The 27478-nt window shown below is 44.7% G+C and overlaps 2 protein-coding genes across 2 annotated transcripts; both read right to left on the bottom strand.

Annotated features, from left to right (window-relative positions):
- Positions 1 to 119: 119 nt before the first annotated feature.
- Positions 120 to 7089, bottom strand: LOC123098640 (copper-transporting ATPase PAA2, chloroplastic). Its single transcript, XM_044520688.1, has 17 exons — positions 6117 to 7089; positions 5886 to 5963; positions 5315 to 5412; positions 5185 to 5238; positions 4595 to 4681; positions 4222 to 4386; positions 3566 to 3676; positions 3067 to 3135; positions 2873 to 2982; positions 2662 to 2767; positions 2335 to 2401; positions 2047 to 2126; positions 1510 to 1964; positions 1034 to 1208; positions 795 to 926; positions 559 to 709; positions 120 to 446 (listed from the first exon to the last, which is right to left on the bottom strand). Exons 1-17 carry the CDS (start codon positions 6745 to 6747, stop codon positions 346 to 348), a joined length of 2670 nt encoding a protein of 889 aa, XP_044376623.1. The 5' UTR covers positions 6748 to 7089; the 3' UTR covers positions 120 to 345.
- A 2656-nt stretch (positions 7090 to 9745) lies between these two features.
- LOC123097075 (uncharacterized) lies at positions 9746 to 15291 on the bottom strand. Its single transcript, XM_044518844.1, has 8 exons — positions 15019 to 15291; positions 14305 to 14971; positions 13670 to 14247; positions 13033 to 13294; positions 11967 to 12585; positions 11064 to 11831; positions 10771 to 10910; positions 9746 to 9783 (listed from the first exon to the last, which is right to left on the bottom strand). Exons 1-8 carry the CDS (start codon positions 15289 to 15291, stop codon positions 9746 to 9748), a joined length of 3345 nt encoding a protein of 1114 aa, XP_044374779.1.
- Positions 15292 to 27478: the final 12187 nt, after the last annotated feature.

Here is a 27478-nt window from a genome sequence, read left to right on the forward strand (position 1 = left end):
TTTATTTTCTTCTAAAAAAGCATAAGTTTTTTTAGAGAGATTCGTTATTTTTTCTTCTTAAATAAAAAAAATCAGACATTTTGGTTCCTCGCGGTGGGCGAGAAGGTGACGAGGCAATGCATGGATGATCTTTTGTTACGTGTTGCCAACAGTGTTTTCATATCAGGGACACATGTGTCGGGCTGTACAACATCCGTTGCAGAATCGACCCGTATGTGTCGGGTCGGTGGTGGAAAACTAGTAGCAGTTCAGTCGAGGCACGCTCTATGATCCTGTACAAACGTGTGTCTCGGCAAATAATAGTATCTACCCTATAATATCTGGGACTTTGGTCTAGACTTCAGGTCATCCGGTCCGGGTCTTTTCTGCCTTCTGAAACGATCCATGCAACTGCAGGAGCAAAGAATTGCTGACGACAAAGATGGAGCTCAGGGCCATCAGTCCTCCTGCACCACACCCACATCACCAGATGTTACATTATCAAAGTTATTACTTATACAAATGTGACTGAGGAGACATAAACAACCATGGCAACTGTCTTCACCAGATAAACATTACCTGAAAGAGAGGGTGTCATGGCGAAATCAAACTGAGGCAGTAGCGCTCCAGCCGCGATGGGGATGGCCACTATGTTGTATGCCACCGCCCAGGCCAAGTTCTGGTGAACTTTCGCCATGGTTGCTTTAGACAGGGATAGGGCATCCACAACCTGTGCCAGAGAGATGATCGTCATCTATCAATGCATCATGCAACTTGAATTAGTCTTGTAGAAATCAGAGTGCAAAGAATTCTACCTGAGAAAGTCGGTTCCCTAGTAGAACTACTGAAGCTGCGTCAGAGGCGGCATTCTCTTTCGAGTGAGTTCGCATAGCTATTCCAACATCAGCAGCTGCCAAAGAGGGTGCATCGTTTATTCCATCGCCAACCTATGCAAATGATGAATTTTGTCAAGCTCTAATTTTTAAGCTGTGCACAAAACTTAGGTGTGTTTTTGTTGATAGTAGATCAAATATAAAAAACCACAATAAATTACCATGGCAACTCTATGCCCCTCCCCTTGCAAGGTTGATATAATGCCTGCCTTTTCCTGTGGGGTGAGGGATGACCTTCTGTTTTCACTCCTGATTCCAACAGTTTCCCCAATGCCTTCCACTGCCTCTTTCCTGTCTCCTGACAATATATAGGTTGCGATTCCTTCCTGCTTTAGCCTGTAGATTAACCAGAAAAGGAATGACTGTTACACACTGCTTGAATTATAGGGATATAACTGCAAGAGACACATCACTTGCATGACAACAAAATAGTAGCATCCGCAACATTTGAGGTTCTGGCGAGATGAAACCATTTTATAACATTAGAGATCAAATGGGTTTTCAAGTTTAGCACATTTTGACAAGTGGGGCAACATGATAACTTCTGAACATGTTCCTGGCAGTTAGGAGAGTTATATTTGCACTAATATCGCATGCAAAATACATTTACAATGCAAAAGATGCCTCCAGTAAATACCTGTCCACAGTTGATTTTGCATCATCACGTAGAACATCTGAGATAGCAATAGCACCTATTATTCCTTCTCCTTCACGACCAATATAAGCGATTGATTTTGACTGATTCGAAGATGATGCTTCACTAGAAGGCACAAACTCTAGGCGCTTTCCAAGATCACTCAGTTCAGTCGGCGATGCCTTGGTTTCAAAACGATTGTGGACCCAGTCCAAATTACCCACTGCAACCAAACGCCCATCTACTTCAGCCAAACAGCCAAAACCAGGCTGTGTAAGCTGCCCACTTGTCGTTGGAATATCCAGTTTGCACAGTTCAGCCTCCTTCGTTATAGCATTCGCAATAGGATGCAATGCTGTTTTCTCCACTGCAGCAGCAAGACGAAGAATCTCCATCCCATCATATGCTAAAGAAGCAATAGAAGTAACAACTGGTTTTCCTTTCGTAAGTGTCCCTGTCTAAGAATCACAATATAGACACTACTTATAATACAGATACAGAAATTCTGCTCGAAGAAAGATGATAAATGATGTCATATACCTTATCCAGAACAATTGCATCTATCCCAGCCAAACGCTCCAAAACATCACCTCCTCTAATAAGTAGCCCTCTTTTAGCGCCTGCTTTCAGATTAAAGAAAAAATCACAAGGCGTTGTAAACTCATAAAAGACATAAAGTACGATAAGAGTTGCTACAAATAAGTACTGAATTGAGGAATGTTTAGTCAATGGCATCAATGCAAAAGAACCTTAAATTGCATTCATGCAGTGTAAATTGTATGATTCATTGTGTCATCAAACATTGAGAAAAAAAGTTGGACAAGTTACCCATGGAAGTTCCTATTAAGATAGCTGTAGGCGTAGCTAATCCAAGTGCACACGGACAGGAAACAACCTGCAGGATGAAATTATGAAAATTATCGCAAACAAGCATTAAAAGAGGCAGTTCTTAAGTGTAAGCTACGTGAAACAGCTGCTCAATGGTCAACCACCTCCAAACAGGACAACAACGTCGAGATTTCAGGATGTTTTGCATGTGCAATGAGCCACAATAGATATGAAGAATAATCAGTGAGTTACTGTAGTCTGGCCATGTAAAATTGGTCCATGATTTGGAAGGGTGAGCTTTAGGAAAACAATAGCACGGTTACTTACTAGTACATCCACAGCAAGCTTCAAGCTCAAAAGCAACGAGTCCCCATCAGGACCAGAAATATCATTTAAAAGGACCTCCGGAAATAGGTGTGTGCCCAATAAGTACCTTGGGATATACAAAGAAAAAGTTTAAAACAATATTTATATAGCTGCAGCAGTTTTTTGTATGCTTTTCCCTGAGAAAGAAAAGAGAAGGAGCAACGGAGCATACCAGAAAGAAAAGGTTGCAGCAGACAACGTCATAACAGTATACACAAATGGCCCTGCAATCGCATCCGCAAGCCTTTGAACAGGAGCTTCATGTGCTTGTGCATCTTCAACCTGTTCAAGGGCAGTATGAATATAATTACAAACATATTCCCTTTTAGTATAAAATAATAAAATAGTTATGCAGTGTATACCAACCATGCGGATTATCTTAGCAATTGTTGACGACGGTCCAGTGGTTGTGGCTTTGATCCTTAAAGGTCCATCCTGTAGAAAAACCAAAAGAATGAATTGGTAAATTAATTTAGGTTAGTTTGAAAGGAGCATATGCACTTCATGAGAGAGAGAGAGAGACTTCACGAAACTTCACACGTGAGCAGAATGGTCGACCAAGTTTGATACCCCAAAATTTTAGAATTTTTAAAATTTTCCTAACTTTTTCGAATTTACTCTTCACGCGGGTGCGTATGGAACCATGTTCACCTTTGTATATTTGTGAGTGAAGAGCTTATTGAAATGTTAGTTACGATTCCCAATTAACCTCTGCATTGACTATGAGGGAAATATACACGATACATAGATCATCAATGTTGTAATAAAATCAAAATTGATTAACACAATGTAGTGGGAGTGAAGATAAAAAACGGGGCAAAAAAACCACACTTTCTGGCAGAAATTATTATGTGCATGTACATACCCAGTTAACAGTTCCAGAAAATACAGGGCATCCTTTTTCTTTCGCTACCGGCAAGGATTCTCCAGTAAGCATTGATTCATCCACAAAACTTGATCCTCCAGTGACATTTCCCTGTATGAATTGGTGCCAATGGAGCAGTAGATCTATCAGAATTCTATGCAAGCACAAGCTGATGTACAGAAAGTGCAACAGAATGATGACAATCATGTCCATATTAACGACCATTAGTTCCCTCGCAAAAAAAAACTTCAAACATTTTGACTCGTCCTAGAATATATACTAATAAATATTTTAATTGACAATTTCGCTCAAAACCATTCATTAGAGACAGCATAGAAATTCACAGAGAGTAAGGATATCAAAGTATGTGAGTAAGCAATACATGAAACATCATTTTAGTTAGCAAATCAATACCGATCAAAATATGTCTCTTAGAAGTCTGAAGAATTAATACAGAAAAGGGAAAAGGAGCCACCTCCAAATGTCTTTTAGCACATTTATATCACTCTGTAAGATGCCTTACCACAAGGAATTAATGGCCATACAGGGGTTCATCCAATTTAGACTTCATTTATGTTTAATCACACAAATGGTGCATCACTGCACTGTAATTGTAAGATACTAGAAAATACAAAAAATAAACCATGGCTCCTTACATCTACAGGGATAGTTTCTCCTGGAAGAACCAATACTGAGTCTCCAACACGGACATCATCAACAGGAACTTCAACTGTTATTGCATCCGAATTCAAAATGCCATCTGAAGGGAGGTCCTCACTTGAGGATGTAACGACTAGCCTCGACTGAGGAGATAAGAGCGACTGCCATATAATATGAGACATAATGAGTTGTAAATTTATTAGTTATATTGGTCAAGAAATTATAGACAGGTGTACGTTACTTCAGTAACCATCAATATGTTTTCAATAGTTTATACAGATTTACTAATAAAAGTATCAGCCTTCTTATTTTAGCTTCTAGTAATGCAAAAAGGAAATGTTGCATGTGTTTATACAGATATGTACTTACAATTAGCTCATTCATATCGCTAGATGCCTTAAGCCTAGCACTTTCCTCAAGAGATCGTCCCAGAAGTACAAATCCAAGAAGCATGACCTGCATGCTACAAGATGAATTTCTTCAACGAAACTTTCTTAAAACAGTTCAACTGTTGTTTGATCAACTGCCAAATCAAATGAAGTAATATGGAAGACAGAAATAGGATTTGTGAGTTGAATGATTCGATTATACAGTGGCTGGCTTGTTAATAAATATGCCCAACAAATAAATGTTGGACATTGACACTGATTTTGTTAAAAGACTTAAAAGCAGAGCAATTTTATTAATTGACAATAATACAGTGCCAGGGCACAAGAGCAGTGGCAGCAAATACATAGGAGTTCCAAGTTTATTAATATACTCCCTCCGTTTCTAAATATAAGTCTTTGTAGAGGGTTTCACTAAATGAACTACATACGGAGCAAAATGAATGAATCTACACTTAAAATGCATCTATATACATCCGTATGTGGTTCATAGTAGAATCTCTACAAAGACATATATTTAGGAACGGAGGAAGTATTTTTCTTTGCTATTTTCATGCATGAAAGATTGCTCACCGGTTCATCGAAGAAGGTTGAATTCCATGCCAATTCAGGGTTCAGCAAGGAAACCTTCATACAAGAAAATCTCTATTAGACTATTAGTATTCTTGTGTCTGAAAAAAAAATCCCCTATAAGTTGACTTACTGCACTTATAGCAAATGCAGCTGCAGACCCGAATCCTACAAGAGAATTCATGTTGGGGGAGCCTTGCTTGAACGCTCTTAGACCATCAAAAAGTATATCTGAGCAAGAGTTACATTTACCACAGAGTGAGAAAGAATTAATAAAATACCTGAAAAACACAGTGCAAGACCATGCTGGAAAACGGTTTCAGTTCGAACTTGCAATTTGTTTTTAAAATGCAGTTTTCTTAACTCTAGAATAAAGAATGCACAATCCCTCTGACTCTGTCATTATGTCTCTGTTTCGCAGGTGGCATTTAACAAATGTCTCTTAAGAGACCGCCATATCAAGCAAAAGCTCATGAATCAAAAACCAATATACTAATGATGACTAAATGTAGAGCCAAAGTTCGAAACATCTTGTGTCGATACACCTACCTGGTGAATACTGAGTTTTCTATCATTCCTTTGAACTGATTTTATATGTTGTAATGCACGTACCAATCACTGTCCTTGTGGAAACATAGCTAATAAACAACAAGTACACTAATTAATGCATAAGATTTCGAAGATGATATTGGAGCCAAGTATACCTCTTCCAGGCCCAAACAGCGCCACCACAGCAATGCCACATTTCACATACGAGTTATGCAACACATCCAAAAATGTTCCTGCGTAGTGCACAAACCGGTCATATAATAAGAATTCGATAGGGTGAGCATCAGTGGCCAATCTAGTCTCAATAAAATAAGCAGCCAACTGAACTTGGTTTTTTCCCGTTCACAACTTGAGATCATGCTCCCGTGGTTTAAATTTAAACTCACCATGGCCGATGTGGATGCCGAGTGAGTGGAGGAGATGGGACGCGTGCGAGCCGCAGCAGAGCGCCACGAGCGTCCACGCGAAGGCGACGCGGCCTCGGCTTCGGGTGAGGAGCTCCGACTTCCGGGCGGCCATCTCCCTCCACTTGAGCGCGCTCTCCGCGGCCCCCGCGGCCGCGCCCCCTCGCCGCGCCGCGGACGGGAACCCGCACACCGTCAGCCTCTCCGCCAGCTCCTCCCCAGCGCCCGGCGCCGGGGACCGCAGCCGCACCGCGGCCGACTCGGCGAGGAGGTTGACCGCCGCGTTCTCCACCCGCGCGTCCGCGGCGAGGATCGACCGCACCCGCGCCGCGCAGCCGCCGCACATCATGCCGCTGACGTCGAGCAGCACGGTCGCGCTGGCGCCCTCCTCCGCCGCGGGGGGGACGTCGACGGCGGTCGAGGCGGAGGGGTCGGCCGCGGCACGGGGCGAGCCCGCTGATAGCTCGCGCGGGATGAGGCGGAGGCGTTGCTGGGAGGCGGCAGCCGAGCGGCGGCTGCGCGGCAGGCGGAGGCGCCGCGCGAAGAGAAGGGGATTGGCGCTGGGAATTTGAGCGCGCACGTGGAGGAGTGGAGAGGCGGGAGCGGTGGCCATGGCGGCCGTCCGGAGGTCTCGCCCGGATGAGAGCCTCGGGTGCCCAGCCGCCTCGCCTAGGGTTTTGAGCCGTGGAGGAGGAGAGGGGAGGAGGAGGAGGCGGTGGTGGCCATGGAGGAACGGGCCGAGTCGACGACGAGTAGGTGGTGGATGGGAAATGGAGTTACGGAAGAGTGGCCGTGGTGAAGTGGAGAGGGATGGCGACGTGGACTGCTCGGAGGAGAGGAGATCGGTAATCTGCCATCCTGGATGGATTTTGATTTTCTGGACGGCGATCCATGGGGTCCTCGAAGGCTTCTTTCGCCGTGGAAAACGCGGTGGGTGCTGTTTCCCGGAGGAAGAACGGAGGACCCCTGCCGCCGGTGGGTGCTGTTTCCCGGAGTATTCACTGGACGTGGTATATCCGTTCGTAGTGGTCACAAAAGCGCTGTTGTAAATTAATTTTTTGGGAGTTTCAAAAAAATATATTAATTTTTTGGGTTGCCTAGGTCACATTTAGATATGTCATAATTATTGCACATCTAAGTGACTTAATAAAGCACAAAAAGAAAAGAAAAAGGGAAAAGAAAATACCCACACGATTCAGGTATGATCAATGATACATCACTTAGAGCATCTCTAGCATACCCGTATAATGCCCCCACACGTAAAATAACCGTCAAAATACGGGTCCGCACAAAAAATGCTGCCCGATCAGACCCTGCAAACGCGTCGGACCCGTAAAAAATTTAAGGGGCGCGAAAAACATCACCGTCAAACCCTTGAAAATAAGGATTTTGGAGGCAACCCGAGGAGGCCCTGTATACGCGAAAGCCCGTTGGCGAGAATCTAACTACCATCGGAACCTCCATAAATCACTCCCGTCTACCCATCCCCGGGCGCCGGCCGCCCGGCGACCGTCCGCCCAACGAAGGAGCTAGCTAGCTATGAGCTCGAATCGGCGGACGAAGGAGCTAGCTCTAGCTGAATCAATCGATTGATTCGGCACGATCGGCTTTGCCCGCTGTATTTGGTCGCCGGCGGCTTCGTATTTGGTCGCTTTGAGCTAGCTGGACGTCGGTGGCTTCGTATTTGGCCGCTTCGTGCGTTGTCCGCTGGTTTCGTAGGAGTAAGCTAGCAGATCGTGGACACGAGCAAGAGGAAAGAAGAAGACGAGGGAAAAATATGCGAATGTTCGGTTTTACAGTTTAAGTTTAAGGGGTCTGTTCGGCCGCGGACCTGGGAATTTCTTGGTTCATCATGCTATTGCTCTAGGTTTGCATACAACTACATTGATTTTAGTAAAGGGCGCTTTAGATGCACGCGGTCTCAAACCGACCCTTAAAACGCGTTTTTCGCGAACCGTAAATCATGTTTTCAGTTCCGCGATTTAAGGGGTCTGCTAGAGATGCTCTTAGATGTGCAATACTTATTGCACATCTAGATGTACTTTAGCAAAACTGTGTTTTTTTGTCAAATTATGTACTGCTCCCTCCAATCCAAATTAATTATCGTATCTTTATTAAACTGGGAGTACCTCTGTTCCTAAATATAACTGAACTGCCAAAACGTGTTACATTTACAAACAGAGGATATAGTATAATTACTTGAACTGTGCAGATAGGAAAATCATTATCCGGAGGGGAGAGAACCTCTTGCCAAAGGTTTCCGATCTTATTGCGGAAATGCCAAACGGAGACCGAACTCCATGGAGGTCTTTATTTAGAAACTTCAAAATTCAAACTTTTCAGTTTCAAAAAAATCTAAAAATAAATACACCTATACCTAGATACATAATGTATATGTGTGCAAATCTTCATGTCAAAATACAATTAAATGTGAGCTCACAAAAAAGAAAAATCTAGGGCTTTTTAGCACATGTATTGTTCATCTTTAAAGTCCATGATTTTATTTTTTTGTGCAGCACACAATTCAAGGTATTTCATCCTGAAAATTTTCACACGTGCACTTTACATCCTTGCATACATGTGTATTTTTTCCAGAATTTTTTGAAACTGAAATTTATGAATTTTGATTTTTTTCAAATAAAGGGCTCCATGGAGCTCGGTCTCCAAAATGCCCTACTCATCTTATTGACCCTATAAGGAATTTGTGGGATGAAGACCTGGTGAGTCAAACAATGTGGCCAATTGATCCGCAACGAGTTCTCGCGATACCCCTTTCTATGCATAACATGTCAGATTTTACTGTGTGGAGCCATACGAAAAATGGGTTGTTCACTATTCGATCAGCTTATTTGGTGCATGGAATTTTCAACACGGGATGAAACTGCAATATACTAATGGGATGGGACGAATTAATGTTAAACCCATTTGGGGAAGAATATAGAAATTATCATGTCCGACAAAAGTAAAAAATCTTTGTGTGGCGTACATTGCATGAAACTCTACCGTGTCGTATTACGCTTGCTAACAGACACATGAAAGTTACGCCCTTTTGCCCATAGTGTTCAAACGGGCCAGAAGACACAAAGCATGTGTTGTTCCTATGCCAGAAAGCAAGGGAGTTTTGGAATAAGCTGGGATTGTATGAGGTGATTAATAGAGCTTGTGCTATTGATCATGCGGGAGAGGCAGTACTTGAATTTCTGCTTCTTTTGTCAGATCAGGGTCTTTTTATCCCAGGACTCACAATGCTCATGAAGCGATTGCCATCACAGCTTGGTATTTATGATGGGAGAGACGTAAATTGGTCTATGAAGAAAAGTCTCAAGATGTTGACCTGACGTCTATGGGGGTTCGTGCTATAGCGACGAACTTTGTTAATGCCCACGCCACTAATGCTTCCAGGAAAAAGGTGTTGGAAATATGCCCTAGAGGCAATAATAAAGTGATTATTATTATATTTCCTTGTTCATGATAATCGTTTATTATCCATGCTATAATTGTATTGACCGAAAACTCAAATACATGTGTGGATACATAGACAACAACATGTCCCTAGTGAGTGATGCGACCCCGTCTTCGGAGAAGAGGGAGTACAAGGGGAGGTCCGATCTTCACGGCATAGGATCGATAAATGGATGAGGATAACTAGCTGCAAGCAGCCGAAAAATCAAAAAATAAGAGATTATGACCCGACGAGGAGGATGCTCATCGGGGCTTGCAATCCGAACATTCCGGATCCACAACCCGCAATACTACCCCACACAACCACGCTCAAGTCGTGGAGCACGGGATAGGTGCAATCCGCAAGGAAAACCACGAACTCTAACCCACACAACATGATCTAGTCGTGGAGCATGAATTAGGAGCAATTTCTCAAGGAATCACGAGAATAAGGATAACAAGAGCTCTCCAATATCAAGAGGAGTCTATGTCTTTGGTTTTTGATAGAAATGGCAAAAGTCCCCAATGAAGGGAAGAACTAGCCTATTTATAGTCGGGACAACTCCCCTGGATAGGTGTGAAAGAGAAATAGCTTCTGGAACCAGCTTAGGTGTGAAAGTGAACCAGCTTTGTTTGACTAATGGCTTCAAGACTTAATGAGGTAGCTTCTGGAATACTCTCGTTGGAGGTGGTTGGCAGTTCCCGACCAAACATTGTTCACTAGAGTCGAACAATGTTTCCTTCAGCAGCAAACTCGAGTTCTGGGAACCTTTCGCAAGTTGGAATATCCAAACTCATGCAAAACATTGTTTCTTCAGAATCGGAACAATGTTTCTTCAGCAGACAACTCACTCTTGATGAATCCCTAACTTTGTTTCTTCGCCATAAAACATTGTTTTGCACGGACTGAAATGTGTTTGGCCTTCTTCGATATCGTACCTGAGTTCAACCAACAACAAAGGAGGTGAAGGCACAACCATGTTTTCAAGGTCAAATGATATACTTAAGTTAGCGTTCACCTGATCATGTATTTGCATTGCGCGACTTCTTGTGATTGGACCGTTGATGATTGGTGGTGTGGTGCCCATGGTTGGGATGTCCTCATTATCCTCCCCCTCTTGAGAAGGAGTCGTCCTCGACTCTAAAGGCCCAAAGTATGGGGAAAGATCGGAGACATTGAAGGTTGGGCTAACACCGTATTCTTCTGGAAGATCGATCTTGTAAGCATTGTCGTTGATCCTTTCGAGCACCGTAAATGGTCCATCACCGCGTGGCTGCAACTTGCACTTGCGTTGCTCAGGAAAACGGTCATTCCGAAGGTGTACCCATACCAAATCGCCTTGCTCGAACACCAGCTTCTTCCTGGTCTTGTTTACCCGCTTCGTATATTGTCCAGTCATTTTCTCAATGTTCTCCTTTGCCTGGGCATGAAGTTTCTTGACGAAATCAGCACGCTTACTTGCATCAAGGCTGGTTCGTTCCTGCAGTGGCAAAGGCAAAAGATCGATGGGAGCAATAGGTTTGAAGCCATAAACAAGTTCAAATGGGCAAAATTTAGTGGTCGAATGTACCGCCCTGTTATACGCGAACTCCACATGAGGTAGACACTCTTCCCACATCTTCAAATTCTTCTTGAGGACTGCTCGCAGCATCATGGACAACGTCCGGTTGACAACTTCAGTCTGTCCATCAGTTTGTGGGTGGCATGTCGTGGAAAATAGGAGCTTGGTGCCAAGTTTTCCCCACAAGGTCTTCCAAAAGTAGCTCAGAAATTTGGTGTCACGGTCTGACACAATCGTGCGTGGCACTCCATGTAGCCGCACAACTTCCCTGAAAAACAGATCAGCAATGTGTGAAGCATCATCGCTCTTATGACATGGGATAAAATGTGCCATTTTGCTAAAACGATCAACTACCACAAACACCGAGTCACTCCCCCTCTTAGTCCGTGGTAAACCAAGAACAAAATCCATAGAAATGTCTTCCCACGGAGTATTCGAAATAGATAGAGGAGTATATAAACCATGAGGGTTCAAGCGGGACTTAGCTTTGTGACAAATCTCGCATCTCATCACGTAGCGCTCCACGTCACGTCTCATTCGCGGCCAAAAGAAGTGATCAACGAGCACACTTTCAGTTTTCTTGGCTCCAAAATGTCCCATGAGACCACCAGCGTGAGCCTCCTGCAAGAGCAACAAACGAACAGAACAATCTGGGATGCACAATTTGTTAGCTCGAAATAGAAATCCATCATGCAAGTGAAACTTCTCCCATCCCTTTCCCTTGTTGCACTTTGAAAATGGTTCAGAAAAGTATGAGTCGTGAGCATACAATTCTTTGATGCTTTCTAAACCAAGGATTTTAACATCAAGTTGGGAAAGTAAAATGTGACGCCTAGATAATGCGTCGGCAACAACGTTATCCTTCCCTTTCTTGTACTTGACAATATAAGGAAAAGACTCTATGAACTCACTCCATTTTGCATGTCTACGGTTCAGGTTGAGTTGGCCCTTTAGATGTTTTAAAGATTCATGGTCAGAATGTATTACAAACTCTTTTGGCCATAAGTAATGCTGCCATGTTTCCAAAGATCGAACAAGTGCATATAATTCTTTATCATAGACGGAATAATTAAGAGTTGGACCATTAAGCTTCTCACTAAAGTAGGCAATGGGTTTACCTTCTTGCATTAGAACTCCACCAATGCCAACACCACTTGCATCACATTCAATCTCAAATGTCTTACCAAAGTCAGGAAGTGAAAGCAATGGGGCTGATGTCAATCTCATCTTCAGTTCTTGGAAGGACTTGTCTTGGGCATCACCCCATTGGAATGGAGTGTCTTTCTTCAGTAACTCATTCATGGGTGCAGCAATGGTGCTGAAATCCTTCACGAACCGGCGGTAGAAACCTGCAAGTCCGAGGAAGCTACGTACTTGGCTCACAGTTTGTGGAGCCATCCACTCACGAATAGCCTTGATCTTCTCTTCATCGACCTCCACACCTTTTGCTGAAACAACAAAGCCAAGAAACACAACCTTGTTTGTGCAAAATGTGCACTTTTCCACGTTAGCATACAACTTTTCCTCCCGTAGGACAGCAAGCACACATTTTATATGTCCAACATGATCCTCCAAAGTTTTGCTATAAATCAATATGTCATCAAAGTAAACCACTACAAATTTGCCAATGAAGGATCTAAGCACATGATTCATCAATCTCATGAAAGTACTAGGTGCATTCGTTAATCCAAAAGGCATAACCAACCATTCATACAAGCCAAATTTTGTCTTAAATGCAGTTTTCCATTCGTCACCCTCTTTCATTCTTATTTGGTGGTAACCACTTCGCAAATCAATTTTGGAAAATATGGTGGAGCCACAAAGTTCATCAAGCATGTCATCGAGCCTAGGAATAGGGTGCCGATATCTCACAGTTATATTGTTAATAGATCTACAATCAGTGCACATGCGCATGGTACCATCTTTCTTTGGAACTAAAAGTATAGGAACAACACAAGGAGAAAGACTTTCCCTTACATACCCTCTGTTAAGAAGATCTTCTACTTGCCTCTGAATTTCCTTCGTCTCCTCTGGGTTTGCTCGGTACGGTGGTCGGTTTGGTAGTGGGGCACCCGGAACCAAGTCGATTTGGTGCTCAATGCCCCGCTTCGGTGGCAAACCAGGTGGTACCTCCTTGGGAAACACATCCTTATACTCCTGCAAAAGATCAAAAACAACACTAGGAAGGGTTGAGGGTAAATCGTTAGCAGCCAATAAAGTTTCCTTGTACATGAGTACAAAGAATGGAGTATTAGGTTCTCTCAATTCCCGCATATCCCTTTTCCTAGCCATTATAACTAATCCTTGTTTTTCCCGGGGTTTGGTCATATTTGGCTGTGGAGCTTTTGGCTGTGGAAACACTCCCTCACTATGTTGGTGGCTCACTCGTTGTGTATGATCACTCTCTCCCTTTTTCTTTCCTTTTCTTTTCATCTCATCAAGATAGACTTCCTCGGGTGTCATGGGCAGCCAAGTGAACTTTTCTCCTTTATGGACAAAACATAAGCGATTCGCACGCCCGCTGATTTGCACATCACGGTCATGCAACCACGGTCGTCCAAGAAGCAAGTGACAAGCGTGCATTGGCACCACATCACACTCAACATCATCTTGATATGTCCCAACTGAAATTGGTATTTGCACGCTGCTAATCACCTTAATTGCGCCACAATCATTCAACCATTGCATGCGGTATGGGTGTGGGTGACGTTTTGTTTGCAATTGAAGCTTCTCGACCATCTCCGTGCTTGCAATATTGTTGCAGCTGCCACTATCAACAATCACTCGACATATCTTTGAGTTGACAAGGCAACGGGTGTGGAAAAGATTATGCCGCTGCCCCTTTTCCTCCTCCACAACCTGGGCGTTAAGTGAACGACATACAACCAAAGCTTCTCCATCAAGTTCCTCATGAGATAAAATAGTTCCTCCTACTTCCCAACCTTGCTCCTCTTCCACTTCATCATTGCCACCTTCAGGGTCACTTTCAGACTCCCATTCACCTCGTTCATTGATGATCATAGTTCGTTTGCTTGGACATTCCGAAGAAATATGACCTCTTCCTTTGCACTTGTGGCATTGAATGTCGCTGCTGCGTGTAGAACTCTTTTCTGGAGGTGGAGCAGAGGATACTCCTGCTGTAGCTGATGGCCTCTTATCTTGATTGCGAATAGCAGGTGAGGAAGCCGTCGAGGCATGTGGGTGCCTAGGTGGTGCACCCTCAAACTGAGAACCATATGGCTGTTGTGTTCGCTGCCATGAGCGCGTGGTGGTGCGGCCTTGGAAAGCACGAGTACGACCATTACGCATATTCTTCTTCTCAACTCTTATAGCTTGATGTACCACATCTTGTAATGTATCATAAGGAAACATCTCCACAAAATCTGATATTTCATCATTCAGCCCATGTAAAAATCTTGCCATCTTCGCCTCATCACTTTCACGGGTTCTTGTCCGAATTAGCAGCACCTCCATCTCTTTATAGTACTCCTCAACAGTGCGGGAACCTTGAGTGAGCCCCTGGAACCGCTTGTACAATTGCCTCTCATAGTATGATGGAACAAAACGGCGCCTCATGACTTCCTTCATCAAATTCCAGCTGCGGATATGATTATTGCCTGACAACAACCGATCGTCTTGCAACTGATTCCACCATGTAAGAGCATAACCAGAGAACTCCATAACAGCAAGATCAACTCTCTTGGCTTCTGAAAAACCATGGATGCGAAAGATTTTATCACACTTCTCTTCCCACTCAATATATGCATCCGAATCCTCTTTTCCCGTGAATGATGGCACATGTAGCTTCACTCCCGCTTGGTTGTCACGGTCATCCTAATCACGACGGTCATAATGATGACCATTGCAACCAAAAATAGCACCACGGCGAGGCGGGGAGTAGGGTTCATAGTCTCCCATGCCTTCATCTTCGTCACCATGCTCGGAGAGATCTTCAAGGAAGATGCCATCACCATCATGTGCCGCTCGTCGCCGGTGATCAGCAGCAAACCCGCGGGGGTCATGGCCTCGCCCGCGAGCTTCTCCTCCATGCAGCCCACCCTCACGGGGGGCAGCAACGTCACCACGGCTCCGTTCAGCACCAACAGCAGGGGCGCCGTGGGCAGCAGCTCCTGCCGCTCTTCCATGACCAACATGGTGATCGTTGTGTTCTTGACGTTGCCGGTTGTCGGCGGCCATCGAGGCAGTGGGGCTGTGTTGATGTTGATCCCTTTTACCCGCGATAGGAAGACGACCACCGAACATCCTTCGCATAGCTACAACTATACTCTCCTCAATCATATCACCAAGTGCTGCGCGAGTTTTTGGGAGATCATCTTCCACATGTTGATGTCCATGTACACTCGAGTTGGATCCTGTCATGTTAACTCTTGCAAACAAGTGGACGAAAGAAAAATATATGTGGAAAACACTCAGCTCACCTTCTTGCTTACCCAAATTCTAATGATTCCTTGACAGCTGTGCGGAAGTAGCAAATCAGGAGTGGACGGGCGAATGAAAGGAAGGAAGCTAACGGTTTCTAGGTGGATCTGGGTGGGGTAAAAAGGGAGGGCTAGTGCTGAGATCCAATTGATGCAAACCAAAAGAACAAGAAAAATTTGTAGATCCTTGCACCACGTTTGAGCTGCAACACTTGCCACTTCAACTTCTGAAATTTCTCACCAAACTGAATATGATTGCGCACTTGCTCACATTTTCTCTTCTCTCTTTTTTTGCTCTTTTTTTCACTCTTTTTTCCTCTCTCTCTTTTTTTTACTCGCTTTTTCTCTCTCTCTTTTGCAACACAATAGATCCAACAACAAGACTCGATGAAAAACAGCAGCAACTTTGGATAGAAATTGGTGCAAACACAAAGAGGAAAGCAAACAACTAGATCTCAGCAACAAAGGCTTGGATTTTTTTGTGGCTTTTTGGCTTTGGACATTAGGATGGGGAAAACCAAACTAAAAAGGATAGATCTAGCAACAAAGATACAGATCCTACCGTGTAAACCTTGCTCTGAATACCAGATGATGCGAGCCCGTCTTCGGAGAAGAGGGAGTACAAGGGGAGGTCCGATCTTCACGGCGTAGGATCGATAAATGGATGGGGATAACTAGCTGCAAGCAGCCGGGAAATGGAAAATAAGAGATTATGACCCGACGAGGAGGATGCTCACCAAGGCTTGCAATCAGAACATTCGCCGATCCAAAACCTGCAATACTACCCCACACAACCACGCTCAAGTCGTGGAGCACGGGATAGGTGCAATCCGCAAGGAAAACCACGAACTCTAACCCACACAACACGATCTATGTTGGAAATATGCCCTAGAGGCAATAATAAATTGGTTATTATTATATTTCCTTGTTCATGATAATCGTTTATTATCCATGCTAGAATTGTATTGATAGGAAACTCAGATACATGTGTGGATACATAGACAACACCATGTCCCTAGTAAGCCTCTAGTTGACTAGCTCGTTGATCAATAGATGGTTACGGTTTCCTGACCATGGACATTGGATGTCGTTGATAACGGGATCACATCATTAGGAGAATGATGTGATGGACAAGACCCAATCCTAAGCCTAGCACAAGATCGTGTAGTTCGTTTGCTAAGAGCTTTTCTAATGTCAAGTATCATTTCCTTAGACCATGAGATTGTGCAACTCCCGGATACCGTAGGAATGCTTTGGGTGTACCAAACGTCACAACGTAACTGGGTGGCTATAAAGGTGCACTACAGGTATCTCCGAAAGTGTCTGTTGGGTTGGCACGAATCGAGACTGGGATTTGTCACTCCGTGTAAACGGGGAGGTATCTCTAGGCCCACTCGGTAGGACATCATCATAATGTGCACAATGTGACCAAGGAGTTGATCACGGGATGATGTGTTACGGAACGAGTAAAGAGACTTGCCGGTAACGAGATTGAACAAGGTATCGGGATACCGACGATCGAATCTCGGGCAAGTAACATACCGATTGACAAAGGGAATTGTATACGGGATTGATTGAATCCTCAACATCGTGGTTCATCCGATGAGATCATCGAGGAGCATGTGGGAGCCAACATGGGTATCCAGATCCCGCTGTTGGTTATTGACCGGAGAGTCGTCTCGGTCATGTCTGCTTGTCTCCCGAACCCGTAGGGTCTACACACTTAAGGTTCGGTGACGCTAGGGTTGTAGAGATATTAGTATGCGGTAACCCGAAAGTTGTTCGGAGTCCCGGATGAGATCCCGGACGTCACGAGGAGTTCCGGAATGGTCCGGAGGTAAAGATTTATATGTGGGAAGTCTTGTTTTGGTCGCCGGAAAAGTTTCGCGCATTATCGGTATTGTACCGGGAGTGCCGAAAGGGGTCCGGGGGTCCACCAAGGGGTCCACATGCCCCGGGGGGGCCACATGGGCTGTGGGGTGTCAGCCTTGGCCTATATGGGACAAGGGAACCAGCCCCAAGAGGCCCATGCGCCAAGAGATAAGATAAAGGGAGAGTCCTAAAGGGGGAAGGCACCTCCGAGGTGCCTTGGGGAGGATGGACTCCTCCCTGGCCGCACCCTTCCTTGGAGGAAGGGCCAAGGCTGCGCCCCCCTCTCCCTTGGCCCTATATATAGTGGGGGGAGGGAGGGCAGCAATACCTAAGCCCTGGCGCCTCCCTCTCCCTCCTGTGACACATCTCCCTCCTCCCGCAGCGCTCGGCGAAGCCCTGTTGGAATCCTGCTACTTCCACCACCACGCCGTCGTGCTGCTGGATCTCCATCAACCTCTCCTCCCCCCTTGCTGGATCAAGAAGGAGGAGACGTCGCTGCTCCGTACGTGTGTTGAACGCGGAGGTGCCGTCCGTTCGGCGCTAGGATCATCGGTGATTTGGATCACGACGAGTACGACTCCATCAACCCCGTTCTCTTGAACGCTTCCGCTCGTGATCTACAAGGGTATGTAGATGCACTCCTTCCCTCTCGTTGCTAGTAAACTCCATAGATTGATCTTGGTGATGCGTAGAAAATTTTGAATTTCTGCTACGTTCCCCAACAGTGGCATCATGAGCTAGGTCTATGCGTAGTTTCTATGCACGAGTAGAACACAAAGTAGTTGTGGGCGTCGATTTTGTCAATTTACTTGCCGTTACTAGTCTTATCTTGATTCGGCGGCATCGTGGGATGAAGCGGCCCGGACCGACCTTACACGTACTCTTACGTGAGACAGGTTCCACCGACTGACATGCACTAGTTGCATAAGGTGGCTAGCGGGTGTCTGTCTCTCCCACTTTAGTCGGATCGGATTCGATGAAAAGGGTCCTTATGAAGGGTAAATAGAAATTGGCATATCACGTTGTGGCTTTTGCGTAGGTAAGAAACGTTCTTGCTAGAATCCCATAGCAGCCACGTAAAACATGCAACAACAATTAGAGGACGTCTAACTTGTTTTTGCAGGGTATGCTATGTGATGTGATATGGCCAAAAGGATGTGATGAATGATATATGTGATGTATGAGATTGATCATGTTCTTGTAATAGGAATCACGACTTGCATGTCGATGAGTATGACAACCGGCAGGAGCCATAGGAGTTGTCTTAATTTATTGTATGACCTGCGTGTCAATGAAAACGCCATGTAATTACTTTACTTTATTGCTAACCGTTAGCCATAGTAGTAGAAGTAATAGTTGGCGAGACAACTTCATGAAGACACGATGATGGAGATCATGATGATGGAGATCATGGTGTCATGCCGGTGACGAAGGTGATCATGCCGCGCCTCGAAGATGGAGATCAAAAGGCGCAAGATGATATTGGCCATATCATGTCACCTTATGATTTGCATGTGATGTTTGTCATGTTTACATCTTATTTGCTTAGAACGACGGTAGCATAAATAAGATGATCCCTCACTAAAATTTCAAGAGACGTGTTCCCCCTAACTGTGCACCATTGCGAAGGTTCGTTGTTTCGAAGCACCACGTGATGATCGGGTGTGGTAGATTCTAACGTTCGAATACAACGGGTGTTGACGAGCCTGGCATGTACATACATGGCCTCGGAACACATGCGAAACACTTAGGTTGACTTGACGAGCCTAGCATGTACAGACATGGCCTCGGAACACAAGAGATCGAAAGGTCGAACATGAGTCGTATAGTAGATACGATCAACATGGAGATGTTCACCGATGATGACTAGTCCGTCTCACGTGATGATCGGACACGGCCTAGTTTGACTCGGATCATGTATCACTTAGATGACTAGAGGGATGTCTATCTGAGTGGGAGTTCATTAAATAATCAGATGAACTTCATTATCATGAACATAGCCAAAAGGTCTTTGCAAATTATGTCATAGATCGCGCTTTAGTTCTACTGTTTAAGATATGTTCCTAGAGAAAATTTAGTTGAAAGTTGATAGTAGCAATTATGCGGACTGGGTCCGTAAACTGAGGATTGTCCTCATTGCTGCACAGAAGGCTTATGTCCTTAATGCACCACTCGGTGTGCTGAACCTCAGCGTCGTCTGTAGATGTTGCGAAACATCTGGCATACACGTTTTGATGACTACGTGATAGTTCAGTGCGTAATGCTAACGGTTTAGAATTGTGGCACCAAAGACGTTTTGAAACGTCACAGAACATATGAGATGTTCCGAAGACTGAAATTGGATTTCAGACTAGTGCCCACGTCAAGAGGTATGAGACCTCTGACAGGTTTCTTAAGCCTGCAAACTGAGGGAGAAAAGCTCAATCGTTGAGCATGTGCTCAGATTGTCTGAGTACTACAATCGCTTGAATCGAGTGGGAGTTAATCTTCCAGATAAGATAGTGATGGTTCTCCATAGTCACTGCCACCAAGCTATTAGAGCTTCGTGATGAACTATAACATATCAGGGATAGATATGATGATCCTTGAGCAACTCGCGATGTTTGACACCGCGAAAGTAGAAATCAAATAGGAGCATCAATTGTTGATGGTTAGTAAAACCACTAGTTTCAAGAAGGGCAAGGGCAAAAGGGATACTTCATGAAACAGCAAATCATTTGCTGCTCTAGTGAAAAATCCCAAGGTTGAACCCAAACCCGAGACTAAGTGCTTCTGTAATGAGGGGAACAGTCACTGAAGCAGAACTGCCCTAGATACTTGGTAGATGAGAAGGCAGGCAAGGTCGACAGAAGTATATTGGATATACATTATATGAATGTGTACTTTACTAGTACTCCTAGCAGCACCAGGGTATTAGATACCGGTTCGGTTGCTAAGTGTTAGTAACTCGAAATAAAAGCTGCGGAATAAACGGAGGCTAGCTAAAGGTGAGATGACGATATGTGTTGGAAGTGTTTCCAAGGTTGATGTGATCAAGCATCGCATGCTCCCTCTACCATCGAGATTGGTGTTAAACCTAAATAATAATTATTTGGTGTTGAGCATAAACATGATTGGATTGTGTTTATCGCAATACGGTTATTCATTTAAGGAGAATAATGGTTACTCTGTTTATTTGAATAATACCTTCAATGGTCTTGCACCTAAAATGAATCTCGATCTTAGTGATACACATGTTCATGCCAAAAGATATACGATAGTAATGATAGTACCACATACTTGTGGCACTGCCATTTGAGTCATATTGGTATAGAACGCATGAAGAAGCTCCATGTAGATGGATCTTTGGACTCACTCGTTTTTGAAAAGATTGAGACATGCGAACCATGTCTATTGGTATATATGCATGAAGAAACTCCATGCAGATGGATCGTTTGGACTCACTTGTTTTTGAATCACTTGAGACATGCAAATCATACCACATGGGCAAGATGACTGAAAGGCCTCGTTTTCAGTAAGATGGAACAAGAGAGCAACTTATTGGAAGTAATACATTTTGATGTATGCAGTCCAATGAGTGCTGAGGCATGCAGTGGATATCGTTATGTTCTTACTTCACAGATGATTTGAGTAGATGCTGAGTGTATTTACTTGATGAAACACAAGTCTAAATTATTGAAAGGTTCAAGTAATTTCAGAGTGAAGTTGAAGATCGTCGTGACAAGAGGATAAAATGTCTGTGATATGATCATAGAGATGAGTATCTGAGTTACGAGTTTGGCACACAATTAAGAAACTGTGGAAATTGTTTCACAATTAATACCGCCTGGAACACCACAATGTGATGGTGTGTCCGAACATCATAACTGCACCCTATTGGATATGGTGCATACCATGATGTCTCTTTACCACTATCGTTTATGGGTTAGGCATTGGAGACAACTACATTCACTTTAAATAGGGCACCACGCAATTCCGTTGAGACGACACCGTTTAGAGAAACCTAAATTGTCGTTTCTTAAAAGTTTGGGGCTGCGATGCTTATGTGAAAAAGTTTCAGGCTGATAAGCTCGAACCCAAAGCGGATAAATGCATCTTCATAGAATACCCAAAACAGTTGGGTATACCTCCTATTTCAGATCTGGAAGCAAAAGTAATTGCTTCTAGAAACAGGTCCTTTCTCGAGGGAAAGTTTCTCTCGAAAGAATTGAGTGGGAGGATGGTAGAGACTTGATGAGGTTATTGAACCGTCACTTCAACTAGTGTGTAGCAGGGCACAAGAAGTTGTTCCTGTGGCACCTACACCAATTGAAGTGGAAGCTTATGATAGTGATCATGAAACTTCGGATCAAGTCACTACCAAACCTCGTAGGACGACGAGGATGCGTACTACTTCAGAGTGGTACGTGATCCTGTCTTAGATATCATGTTGTTAGACAATACTTGACCTACGAGCTATGGAGAAGCGATGGTGGGCCCATATTCCGACAAATGGTTAGAATCCATGAAATCCGAGATAGGATCCATGTATCAGAACAAAGCATGGACTTTGGTGAACTTGCCCGATGATCGGAAAGCCATTGAGATAAATGGATCTTTAAGAAGAAGACGGACGTGGACGGTAAGGTTACCGTCTATGAAGCTCGACTTGTGGCAAAGAGTATTTTCACAAGTTCAAGGAGTTGACTACGATGAGATTTTTCTCATCCGTAGCGATGCTGAAGTCCGTCGGAATCATGTTAGCATTAGCTGCATTTATGAAATCTGGCAGATGGATGTCAAAACAAGTTTCCTTACCAGTTTTCGTAAGGAAAGGTTGTATGTGATACAATCAGAAAGGTTTTGTCGATCCTAAGGATGCTAAAAGGTATGCTAGCTCCAGCGATCCTTCCATGGATTAGAGCAAGCATCTCGGAGTCAGAATATACGCTTTGATGGAGTGATCAAAGTTTTTGGGTTTATACAAAGTTTGTTAGAAACTTGTATTTACAATAAAGTGAGTGGGAGCGCTACAACATTTCTGATAAGTATATGTGAATGACATATTGTTGATCCGAAATGATGTAAAATTTCTGGAAAGCATAAAGGGTTGTTTGAAAGGAGTTTTTCAAAGGAAGACCTGGATAAAGCTGCTTACATATTGGGCATCAAGATCTATAGAGATAGATCAAGACGCCTGATGATACTTTCAAAGAACGCACACCTTGACATGATTTTGAAAGAGTTCAAAATAGATCAGCAAAGAAGGAGTTCTTGGCTGTGTTACAAGGTGTGAGTATTGAGTAAGACTCAAGACCTGACCACAGCAGAAGAGAGAGAAAGGACGAAGGTCGTCCCCTATGCTTTAGACGTAGGCTCTACATATGCTATGCTGTGTACCGCACATGAAGTGTGCCTTGCCATGAGTTGGTCAAGGGGTACAATAGTGATCCGGGAATGGATCGCATGACAACGGTCAAACTTATCCTTAGTATCTAGTGGACTAAGGAATTTTCTCGATTATGGAGGTGAAAAGGAGTTCGTCGTAAAGGGTTACGTCGATGCGAACTTTGACACTAATCCGGATGACTCTGAGTAGTAAACCAGATTCGTATAGTAGAGCAGTTATTTGAAATGGCTCCAAGTAGCGCGTGGTAGCATCCACAAGATGACATAGATATTCGTAAAGCACACACGGATCTGAAAGGTTCAGACCCGTTGACTAATAACCTCTCTCACAAGCATAACATGATCAAACCAGAACTCATTGAGTGTTAATCACATAGTGATGTGAACTAGATTGTTGACTCTAGTAAACTCTTTGGATGTTGGTCACATGGTGATGTGACCTGTGAGTGTTAATCACATGGTGATGTGAACTAGATTATTGACTCTAGTGCAAGTGGGAGACTGTTGGAAATATGCCCTAGAGGCAATAATAAATTGGTTATTATTATATTTCCTTGTTCATGATAATCGTTTATTATCCATGCTAGAATTGTATTGATAGGAAACTCAGATACATGTGTGGATACATAGACAACACCATGTCCCTAGTAAGCCTCTAGTTGACTAGCTCGTTGATCAATAGATGGTTACGGTTTCCTGACCATGGACATTGGATGTCGTTGATAACGGGATCACATCATTAGGAGAATGATGTGATGGACAAGACCCAATCCTAAGCCTAGCACAAGATCGTGTAGTTCGTTTGCTAAGAGCTTTTCTAATGTCAAGTATCATTTCCTTAGACCATGAGATTGTGCAACTCCCGGATACCGTAGGAATGCTTTGGGTGTACCAAACGTCACAACGTAACTGGGTGGCTATAAAGGTGCACTACAGGTATCTCCGAAAGTGTCTGTTGGGTTGGCACGAATCGAGACTGGGATTTGTCACTCCGTGTAAACGGAGAGGTATCTCTGGGCCCACTCGGTAGGACATCATCATAATGTGCACAATGTGACCAAGGAGTTGATCACGGGATGATGTGTTACGGAACGAGTAAAGAGACTTGCCGGTAACGAGATTGAACAAGGTATCGGGATACCGACGATCGAATCTCGGGCAAGTAACATACCGATTGACAAAGGGAATTGTATACGGGATTGATTGAATCCTCGACATCGTGGTTCATCCGATGAGATCATCGAGGAGCATGTGGGAGCCAACATGGGTATCCAGATCCCGCTGTTGGTTATTGACCGGAGAGTCGTCTCGGTCATGTCTGCTTGTCTCCCGAACCCGTAGGGTCTACACACTTAAGGTTCGGGGACGCTAGGGTTGTAGAGATATTAGTATGCGGTAACCCGAAAGTTGTTCAGAGTCCCGGATGAGATCCCGGACGTCACGAGGAGTTCCAGAATGGTCCGGAGGTAAAGATTTATATGTGGGAAGTCTTGTTTTGGTCGCCGGAAAAGTTTCGCGCATTATCGGTATTGTACCGGGAGTGCCGAAAGGGGTCCGGGGGTCCACCAAGGGGTCCACATGCCCCGGGGGGGCCACATGGGCTGTGCGGTGTGCGCCTTGGCCTATATGGGCCAAGGGAACCAGCCCCAAGAGGCCCATGCGCCAAGAGATAAGATAAAGGGAGAGTCCTAAAGGGGGAAGGCACCTCCGAGGTGCCTTGGGGAGGATGGACTCCTCCCTGGCCGCACCCTTCCTTGGAGGAAGGGCCAAGGCTGCGCCCCCCTCTCCCTTGGCCCTATATATAGTGGGGGTGAGGGAGGGCAGCAATACCTAAGCCCTGGCGCCTCCCTCTCCCTCCCGTGACACATCTCCCTCCTCCCGCAGCGCTCGGCGAAGCCCTGTTGGAATCCCGCTACTTCCACCACCACGCCGTCGTGCTGCTGGATCTCCATCAACCTCTCCTCCCCCCTTGCTGGATCAAGAAGGAGGAGACGTCGCTGCTCCGTATGTGTGTTGAACGCGGAGGTGCCGTCCGTTCGGCGCTAGGATCATCGGTGATTTGGATCACGACGAGTACGACTCCATCAACCCCGTTCTCTTGAACGCTTCCGCTCGCGATCTACAAGGGTATGTAGATGCACTCCTTCCCTCTCGTTGCTAGTAAACTCCATAGATTGATCTTGGTGATGCGTAGAAAATTTTGAATTTCTGCTACGTTCCCCAACAATCTAGTCGTGGAGCACGAATTAGGAGCAATTTCTCAAGGAATCACGAGAATAAGGATAACAAGAGCTCTCCAATCTCAGGAGGAGTCTATGTCTTTGGTTTTTGATAGAAATGGCAAAAGTCCCCAACGAAGGGAAGAACTAGCCTATTTATAGTCGTGACAACCCACTGGATAGGTGTGAAAGAGAACTAGCTTCTGGAACCAGCTTAGGTGTGAAAGTGAACCAGCTTTGTTTGACTAATGGCTTCAAGACTTAATGAGGTAGCTTCTGGAATACTCTCGTTGGAGGTGGTTGGCAGTTCCCGACCAAACATTGTTCACTAGAGTCGAACAATGTTTCCTTCAGCAGCAAACTCGAGTTCTGGGAACCTTTCGCAAGTTGGAATATCCAAACTCGTGCAAAACATTGTTTCTTCAGAATCGGAACAATGTTTCTTCAGCAGACAACTCACTCTTGATGAATCCCTAACTTTGTTTCTTCGCCATAAAACATTGTTTTGCACGGACTGAAATGTGTTTGGCCTTCTTCGATATCACACCTGAGTTCAACAAATAACAAAGGAGGTGAAGGCACAACCATGTTTTCAAGGTCAAATGATATACTTAAGTTAGCGTTCACCTCATCATGTATTTGCATTGTGCGACTTCTTGTGATTGGACCGTTGATGATTGGTCGTGTGGTGCCCATGGTTGGGATGTCCTCATCAGTGAGCCTCTACCGGACTAGCTCGTTGATCAAAGATGGCTATGGTTTCCTAGCCATGGACATGAGTTGTCATTTGATAATGGTATCACATCATTAGGAGAATGATGTGATGGGCAATATCCAAACTATGAACGTAGCATATGATCGTGTTAAGTTTATTGCTATCGTTTTCTGCATGTCAAGTATATGTTCCTATGACCATGAGATCATGCAACTCACTGATACCGGAGGAGTGCCTTGTGTGTACCAAACGTTGCAACCTAACTGGGTGACTATAAAGGTGCTCTACGGGTATCTCTGAAGGTGTCTGTTGAGTTGGCATGCATCAAGACTGGGATTTGTCACTCCGTATGACGGAGAGGTATCTCAGGGCCCACTCGGTAATACAACATCACAATAAGCTTGCAAGCAATGTGACCAATGAGTTAGTCACGGGATCTTGTATTACGGAACGAGTAAAGAGACTTGTCGGTAACGAGATTGAACTAGGTATGGAGATACCGACGATCGAATCTCGAGCAAGTAACATACCGATAGATAAAGGGATCTGCATACGGGATTAGCTGAATCTTGACATCGAGGTTTGACCGATAAGATCTTCATAGAATATGTAGGAACCAATATGGGCATCTAGGTCCTGCTATTGGTTATTGATCGTAGAGGTGTCTCGGTCATGTTTGCATAATTCTCGAACCCGCAGGGTCTACACACTTAACGTTTGGTAACGATATAAGTATAGTTGAGTCATTATGGTGGTTACCGAAGGTTGTTCGTAGTCCCGGATGAGATCCCGGACATGACGAGGACCTCCAGAATGGTCCGGAGGTGAAGATTGATATTGGACGAAGGGTATTGGAGTCTGGAATTGTTCCGGGGGTACCGGGTGATGACCAGCGTCACCGAAAGGGGTTTTGGGGGGGGGGGGTGGAGGCGGCAAGTGTTGGGGGGCATGGGCCAAGGGGAGGGGGCAAACCAGCCCACTAAGAGCATCTCCAGCCGCGCCCCCAACTAAGGATGGCAATGGGTAGGGTATGGGGCGGGTAGAGCAATACCATACCCATACCAATGTACTTAATGGGTACAAAATTCTACCCACCCGTACCCACGGGTATGAACCTTTACCCATACCCGATGGGCACCCATACACATTGGGTACCCAACGGGTAGATCAAACAGTACACAAGTTATTCATAATTTTATATCCATCGATATCACATTTCACAAAAAAATATTTATCTCAACTCAATAACAGATAAATGATTACATGACAATCATCTCAATTCAATTGACAATTGGTAAAAACTTTAACATAAGTTCACAAGCTCACGACACACATAATGTGTAAGGTCCACATATCAGCATAAATGGGTACGTTATGGGTATATCCATGGGTACAAGGCTATACCCGTGCCCTACCCATGACTTAACGGGTAGGGTATGGGTACTAACCATGTGTATAAAATTATGCCCATACCCTGCCCATGCGGGTACGGTACCCGCGGGTACCCGTACCCATGGGTAAAATTGCCATCCTTACCCCCAACAGCCCCCCAGGCCTTTTTTTGTTGCCGGCGGCCGAAAATCGGCCCAGTCGTGCCCCTAGGAGCCCGTTTTTCACCGGTTTGGGCCGAAACTGGCGCCGGCGGACCCAGGCCGAACCCGGCGCGCTGGGGGCGCCGGGGAACGTGTTTTTGGCGTGAACGGGGATG

This window comes from Triticum aestivum, chromosome 4D (assembly GCF_018294505.1).
Source record: "Triticum aestivum cultivar Chinese Spring chromosome 4D, IWGSC CS RefSeq v2.1, whole genome shotgun sequence".
NCBI classification, from domain to species: Eukaryota; Viridiplantae; Streptophyta; class Magnoliopsida; order Poales; family Poaceae; genus Triticum; species Triticum aestivum.

Bases quoted from the DNA above. Each gene is read 5' to 3' on its own strand.
- LOC123098640 (XM_044520688.1), bottom strand. From the start codon at position 6,747: ATGGCCACCGCTCCCGCCTCTCCACTCCTCCACGTGCGCGCTCAAATT. The intron at 3,677-4,221 runs GTAAGGAGCCAT...CAATTCATACAG, and splicing joins GAGAAACTATCCCTGTAGAT to GGAAATGTCACTGGAGGATC. The intron at 2,983-3,066 runs GTTGGTATACAC...GCCCTTGAACAG, and splicing joins TTGCTAAGATAATCCGCATG to GTTGAAGATGCACAAGCACA.
- LOC123097075 (XM_044518844.1), bottom strand. From the start codon at position 15,291: ATGTTGGTCATGGAAGAGCGGCAGGAGCTGCTGCCCACGGCGCCCCTG. The intron at 14,972-15,018 runs GTGCTATTTTTG...CGTCGTGATTAG, and splicing joins CTACTCCCCGCCTCGCCGTG to GATGACCGTGACAACCAAGC. The intron at 12,586-13,032 runs GTAGATCTATTA...TTGTTGTTTCAG, and splicing joins CATGCGCATGTGCACTGATT to CAAAAGGTGTGGAGGTCGAT.